The sequence below is a fragment of the Vitis riparia genome, chromosome 11, assembly GCF_004353265.1.
Source record: "Vitis riparia cultivar Riparia Gloire de Montpellier isolate 1030 chromosome 11, EGFV_Vit.rip_1.0, whole genome shotgun sequence".
In the NCBI taxonomy this organism is placed as follows: Eukaryota; Viridiplantae; Streptophyta; class Magnoliopsida; order Vitales; family Vitaceae; genus Vitis; species Vitis riparia.
The window spans coordinates 16,524,744-16,532,539 of NC_048441.1; the positions used below are offsets into that span (position 1 = coordinate 16,524,744).

A 7,796-nucleotide genomic window follows, 5' to 3' on the forward strand; every position below is an offset into this window, starting at 1 on the left:
CGTGTCTCATTGATATAAAATTTGTGGAAGATTTCTTAAAAAAGATGTCGTAGATTTGAAAATATTTTTCAATATATTGTATTTTAAAATTTTAATTTTAAATTCACCGTACAATTATCAATAATCCCAAATGGGCTCAATATGAAATCTCAACTCTTGACCCTGTCTCGTGGCATACCCATGAAAAAGAAAAGCAAGAAAAAGGCCTGAATTTGAAATTCAAATTTCCTTGGACTAATTTCTTTTAAAAGTAAGTTTTCTTTTTCTTTTTTTATTCCTCTTATATTAAATGAATAAAAGTGGTAGGGGTAAAATTTAATTTTAAGAAGAAACCAAAATATGGTACGGAAAATCTAAGATCACAATATTTTGCTCTCCACCTTGGATGATTGCCCTTTACAAGAGTCCTAGGAGTACTTTCTACCACTCCTTCAAGCAGAAGGTATTAGACTATGAACACACTCTCTGAATTGGCATACCCACCAAATCTACTCTACAAAAGAGACTACATGTTTCACAAATTTGTGCTTTCTCAGGCTTCAATGCCAAACTTATTAATCAAGAAAACAGAAACAAATGAAATTTGATTACAGACACCCATTCATTTCTAACCATGAAGGTGGTTTATGAAGGAAGATGATCACAAGCGAGAGGAGAAACGAAAAGCAAAGAAAAGAAAAGTTAGGTCTCAAGACAAGAACCATTAGGAGCTAGCCCACATGGTTGGAAAATTCCAATTTTCCTGCTTTCTTTTTTTTCCTTCATCTTCTTGAGCTAGGGCAAGTCTACAACTTCATGGATGAAATGAGGGCGGCCCTTGACTTGCTGGGGCTCCCAGCTGATGCAGTGGGACTGAAGAATTCCGAGAATATGTTCATAAAAAACTTGTCGACCATGTCGAGATAGGGAGGGCAAGTGAGGCGAGAATAGTAATGGAGAACTTCTTCTATGTCCAGAACATGATCCACATTGCCCACATCCATCATCTCCAACTCCCTGAGCTTTTGTGCTACCAAATAACTCCTTTCCTCTTCCATACCTGGACAGGATGAGTGCTCCTCTCCCCTCTTTCCTTCATGGACGCTTCTCCTTTTCGTATCATGGACTCTTCTTTCCATCTCATTACTATTCACTGTTTTTACCTTTGCGAACTTCATGAAGCTTCCACTGTAGATGTCCTTCTCTTGTGTTTTTATTGCAGGCGATGCTGTTGCTGTCTTCTTCTTGCTTCTCTTTCTCGCCTTGCCCTTCCCGGAATCCCACTGGTCGGTGAAGTCTGTGTACAACTTGTCCAATTCTCCATAACTTGGGTGGACGTTGAAGTGGGAGCCGCCTCCGCCGCAAGAAAAAGGATTGAAGGGAGGGGTCTTTGGTAGCCTTTGATAGCCTCCTGATAGAAAGGACTTGAAGCTTTGCAGAGTTCTTTGAAAGAACTTCTTGGTGTTAGAAAAGGAGGTTTTTAGCAGCATTGCGGCCGGTGGCAATGGCAGTACTAGCTGGCTCTGTTGGGTAAGATTGTTGTTTCCCTGCAAGAAAAGATAAAGTTTTCTTCGGGCTGCTATGGCAATGAGGGTTTCTTTATACAGAGGAGAGAGGCGGAGCCATTGATGGGTCCTTTAATCTTGATTGCTAATAGAAACAAAGGACAAAGAAGCGAAGGTGAGACTTCTTTTGTCTTCCACTTTATTCTTCTTCTTCACACGCTCCTTTCTTCTGTCTCTCTTCTATTCTTGCTTACTCAAATATTGCCATCCCTCTTTCTCTCTCTCTCTGAAGAAGAAGAAGATCACAAAGAGGACAGCTTGTGCCCGTTTCATTATATGAATTAGATACTTTCGTTTCTTTTACTTTTGATGGTGGGGTTGGTGTGTGTCCTCTTTAGAATGAAGAAAGGAGCGGATAGTTGTTGAATTGACTCCCTCTCGCCCTCTCAATCAAACCCATTCATGGCTGCTCGGCTCAGTTTTCTTAATTCGACTTTCTTCTACTACCACTACGTATACGTGTATATTTTGTTGTCTGCTTCACGTACATGTCAATGTGCGATATACCTCGCTACCATTCTCTCTCTCATTGATTGTGCCATGGTCACCTGCTTGGTTGGTGAATATAATTCTCTAGATGACCTCAAAGGGCTTTTTACTAATTTCCCTGAAGAGTATTTGTACAAGACATTGTCAATTACACGACTTCATGTACTTTCATTTCAAATGTTAAAAGAACAAGGAATCCCATGTTGGGTTTTTGTTTTTTTAATGATTATGGCCAGTGAGAAAACATTATCATTTTGTCAGCTTTGTGCTAAAGCGTAAAAGCACTTACTCATACCCAAAATGATACTGAAGCCAGTGTGTCGGTTAGGATTATGACCCCACCCCCTCAAGCCCCCCTCCACTATAGCACTTCTGCAAATTAAGAACTTCCCAGTTCCCCACTTACTATTATGTCTAAAGAGTTTTGAGACGAGGGCATCGTATGATTAATTGATGAATGATGACAGAGTAGAGGCTCCAAACGCGAGCGGCTTGAAGAGAGGAGGGTCAAGGGTATGAGATAGAGACAGGTCTAATATTCGTCAAGTGTGGGCATTGAGAAAGTGGCACGCGTCCAAAAGGGTTGGAACCAGTCTCAATCGGAAGTAGAGAGTAAGTGGGAGACGGTCCCAGTGGGCATTGTCAGGGCTCATTAGTCGGAGACTCGTGCTTCTTAAGGCTACCCACTTGCCCCTCTTTTCTTCCTCTTCTAACTACTCTTCGACATTTTATAATGTAAGAAACCTTACTCCCATCATGTACAAGAGACTTGGGAAATCTTTCAACCTGACAGTCAAACCGATATATATACGATTTATAAATTATTAAAATTTAAAATAATTATAAAAATAAAAATAATAATTTATATATTATTTAAAAATTAAAATTTTATTTAAAAATCATAAAATTAGTTTCAAATTAGAAATTAAAATTAAAATCATAATTTTAATTTAAAATTTAAAATTTTAATATTTATTTGTAAATAAAAAACTTATTTTAAAATAAAAAAATTATTTAAAATCGTAATGTTTTTAATTTTATCATTAAATCATATCTCATACCATCCATATAAATCCATATAAAAGGCATTAAATCTTTTTTACTTTATCAATTAGAGTTTTGAGCTCACAATCGATATAAAATTGTAATGTTGATGTAAAGACTAATAAATAAACAAAAAAAGAAAAATTTATAAAAATTGAATATTAAACATAATATCATAATAATAAAAAATATATATTAAAATGTTGGAAATCAAGCCCACGTCGCCTTCCATCCTGTGCGTTCCTCCCCATATTTAGCATCCTCTGTTTACTTCCCTTAGTGTAATATACAGCCTTTATTATAATTGATTTAGGAGTAATTCTAGTAAGGTAGTTTATTCACTTTCCATGTAAGAGTTTATTCTCTTTCCATGTAATAGTTTATTCACTTTCCATGTAAGAGTTTATTCTCTTTCCATGTAAGGGAAATTCCGTCCGATGATAGTGTACGAATTGTCTCATATCTGTAGGCTATTTATTTATGCTTTCTTTCATTGTAAACAAAGTATCATAGAATGAATTGAGTCTATGTTCCTCCATAGTTAGTCTTCAAATTCTTCATAAAATTATGAGGATGCACGGTGCACAGTGCACACAATCAGGTTTTTCGAAGGGACGCTTTGACTGTTGGGGGTGGGTTTAATATGCCGAGAAGGGGCTTTGCGGGGGGATGGTTGCAGCGGTGTAACGGCTGAGGAGACCGCCGGTGGGAGTTGGCGTCGATGTCATAGCGCATTGGGGGCGACAACTTCTTCACCGTCGATGCAAATGGAGAAGGAGGGTTGCAGTTGTTTTCATATGCTTCAAAATGACATCATTTTGATACTACAAATTTTTTTAAAAAAAAATTAATTGAATTGTCCGGTTCTGATGGAACTGGTTGGTTCGTTGGTTAGACCATCGGTTCAACATATTCGATTCTAGTTCAATCTATTTTTGGCCCAATTGATCGGACCGGACCGAAACCATGACCGGCTGATCTGATCCGATTTTTAAAATCATGCATTTTTCTCTCTTAATTTCATAGATGTAATCCGATCTGAAGCCTTCTTCTCAATTTTTTATTCCTCCCATTGCAGGTGATACATGGGTTCAAGTACCCATAAGATAAGTAATTGAATTGGCCCCAGAGCTGCAACAGCCTATTGGGGAATGAACATATAGAGGGTGTTACTGAATACTGGTAGTGACTTGTCCCATGAACATAGTAAATTGAATAAAGCATTTAAATCCTATATAAAATATGGTTCCCATTGAAGAAGAAAATAAAGCTAATGTGGAAGCACTCGAAAAAAGTCTCGAGTTCCAATGTTGAACCTTGAAACCCATATTGCAATCTCCCAAGGGTTTAGCTGGCATGTGGAAAAAGGAGATTTAGTAATGACAGCTAGCTTTCCAGGGTCTTTATAAGACATTTTCATGGTTGAGCTAATTAATTAAGTTTTGACCCTAGTCGTTCACCAAACCCTATCCCAAATGTATAGGAATCCAGTTCACTCAAGTGGGCTTAACAGCTGTAATCTCAACATATTTCTCTGCTTGTCACCATCTTATGATTGGGAATCAACAACCACAAGGTCAAAACCCCTTTGTACAGTTGGTCATTGGAATTTTGTACTTACTTCCCACACGATTTTTATTTGGACAAGGGTTTTTTTTCCCACTCTGGACCTAGGTTAACCAAGCCCAAGTGACATGCCCACTAGATTTGATAATGGATATCGGTTCAAGGGCCCAGGAAACAAGAGAGAGAGAGAGAGAGAGAGAGAGCGAGCCCAAAAGAGGGCAGCAATAATTAATAAGAAGGCCAGCTTTCCAACAAAACGTCACAGCCATTACTGACATTCTTGAATAAATACATTCCATTTGGGTATATATGCCTTAGGAAATTCGCTTTTGCTCTTCAATTGAAAAGGTGGTGTTTATAGAATGTTACAGAGACCTCACATGCATCTCTCCCTTTCTCTACCCATCTCATTATATGTGTAACACGTTATGAAACATAACTATCAAGTTCAGACACAAGGCAATAAATAAGCTCCATACCACACAGCACACAAGCACAGTGCCACACAAAATTAGCAAGGCCTTGGTTTATTCTGTCTGCAGAGACCCTCGACACCTCTCCGCCGTTTCCTCATCCCACTGTTCCTTCTCTTTCATTTCACCTTTTTTAAGCCACCATACCCACTTTGTCCCCATTTCTTTGAAACAGACGTATCAGTTCCCAGTTTCGACAGCTTTTTGGAATGGAAAGTTTCTGTGAACTCTGACCTCTGCCTTCCAGACCTCTAATTAATGCCCCATCTCACAAACCATCTCTCTGTACTCCCATTTGAAACTTACCCATTAGCCACTTACTTATCTTGTGTATATGTTGGATTATCAATCCTGGGTTTTTTCATTAATTTAGTAACAACTTATTTGAATTTCACAGCAAGATGGGCCACATGCTTTGATTTTGATTGCACTAGGGAACCAAAGCTGTTGAATTTGGTTATTGAAAAAAGTAAGATAATGGGGGAAGGACGCTATACTACAAAGTGAAACTCTGTTCGATGTTAGGGTGGTGGGGTGTGGTTCCTGTTCTACCATGTAATGGAAACAAATGGGGTATAGTAATTAAATGGATTTGGTTAATAATCCAAAACAGAAAAAAGGCATACCTAATACATTATGACATATTTTGTCTCTTTTATGGGCCAACACTACTTTAAATTTGGTTGTTTGTCTACAGGCTTCAGGCCAATCATATGGCTGAAACATTTGAATGATGGGTTTTTTTTCTTGTGGAGGACTGATTGAGAATCTATACTACTGCGCCTACATGATGCAGAAGTTGGAGTGTAGTGAATTTTTAGAGGAATGAATGAAGTTTTTCTTTTTTTAAAAAAAAAAACAAATTAATTATGGGTTCATCATCATCACTTCAATCATGTTTTGGTATTCAAACTTACAGTGGAAGCTGTTATCTTTTGCTTTGCTATTAGTTTATAGCAGATAAGTGGCTCATGGGGACAAAATAGAACCATTAATTAAGTTAGAGAGATGGAAAGATGGTTGGAGACAAGTTAGGAAATGTAGACAAGAAAATTGGATTTTGTATTCGAAAATAAATTAACAAAAAAAAAAATAGTAGACCAATAAATCAAATAATTAATTAATATAATAATAAGAGAAATGGAAGTAAACTATTCTTTTATTTTTCTTTCTTGCACTCTTCTACTTCACACATGGTAAGGATAGAAAATTTTCATACTCTTTTTTTTTTTTTTAATGTTTTTTGTGGGGATTTTTTTTTTTTTCAAAAGTCTAACCTAAGAAAAACTGATGAGGACAAGCTGTTAAGTTATGTTTGTTTTCTAGCATTTTCTTTTGAAACAAACAATCAATCACTTGCACTTGTATCCATCTTTCGATTTCAAAAGTTTAAGAAACGTCCATAACTCTGTCGCTACTGGTTTCCTTCTAAAAATCTTTTTCAAAAGACTAAAACAAACTGCCACAATTCTTCTCTCCACCTTCCTTTCTTCTTCTTCTTCTTCTTCTTCTGGTTCATGTTTTGGATACATGGTACCTTGTCTCTTTCATGAAAAGAGCAAGCAAACAGGAAGATAATGGGGATGATATATATATATATGTGAAAAAGCAATAACCCAAAGAGAGAAAATGGAAGATGAACCATTTAGTACAGTAAATAACAGTTAGAAAGCAGTCTAAGCATTACAGATTACAGAAAACAGGTAACAGTTTTCTTTTTAAGACCAGTTAGAGAAGAGAGCTTCCCAAATCTCTGTGAAAACTTCAATGATGATCCTATGATGATGAGAAGAGTTCAAAGACAGAAAGCACTGCAACAGTTGCTCCAGATCTTTAGCTGCAAATATCTGTTTCTCCACAATCATTTCCACCATTGATGTCCTGAAATCACTGTACGGATCACTGGACCTCTTCACCACTGCAAAGCTATCTTTCACTTTCCCTTCCAATGGCAGTACGTTAGTTTCCTGATGACAAGAACCCTTGTTTATTGCACCTCTTCTACGCCGGCTCCGCTGGTTTCTGCGGAGAGACCGGCGTTTCTGGGACTCGGATGAATCCGAGGAGAGACTCTTTGACGAGAATAGAGTCTCTGTTTCGTCCTCTCTCTCGTCTTCGCTGCTAAACCAGCCACCACGGACAAAACCGCCATTGGTGTCTGCAGAAGATGAGCTGAACATGTAATTAATCTCTCTGATCTTGTTCTTTTTCACGTGGGCCTTCTTCTTCTTCTTCTTCTTTGATCTCTTCTCTTTCGATCCAAATTCTTGAACGTTGTAGAACGCATTCAAAGGCGATGCAGGTGACGCAGGAGGACACTTACGTCCCTCAGCATCCCCACAACCGAAAACCGAACATCGCTCCGATACTTTTCGTCTTGGAAGCACCTTCTGGGCCACAATACAGCTGCGTTCGATCATTTCACATCTTTCTGGACATCTGGGTCTGCACATAGACGGAAAGGGTCGAGGTTTGGGAGATGACACTTCCATCATTTGGAAGCTCTGGTGTTGGTTGTGAGCTACGAACACCGGTTTTTCCATAACGTCCGATATGATAACATCTGACATGCTCCGGGGCCGACAGGATCCGAATGAACCGCGAAACATGCGAGAGATTCGTAGTTTGAATCGGTTCTCCATGAGGGTGAGAGAGAAAGAGAAAGAGAGGTGGATTTTGG

At 38.2% G+C, this 7,796-nt stretch overlaps 2 protein-coding genes across 2 annotated transcripts; both read right to left on the bottom strand.

Annotated features, from left to right (window-relative positions):
* Window positions 1–340: 340 nt before the first annotated feature.
* On the bottom strand, window positions 341–1,912 carry LOC117924915. The gene has a single exon (XM_034843652.1). The coding sequence runs from the start codon at window positions 1,467–1,469 to the stop codon at window positions 786–788; it is 684 nt and encodes a 227-aa protein (XP_034699543.1). The 5' UTR covers window positions 1,470–1,912; the 3' UTR covers window positions 341–785.
* Window positions 1,913–6,691: 4,779 nt separating this feature from the next.
* LOC117925437 (transcription repressor OFP8) lies at window positions 6,692–7,796 on the bottom strand. The gene has a single exon (XM_034844442.1). It carries the CDS (start codon window positions 7,756–7,758, stop codon window positions 6,835–6,837), a length of 924 nt encoding a protein of 307 aa, XP_034700333.1. The 5' UTR covers window positions 7,759–7,796; the 3' UTR covers window positions 6,692–6,834.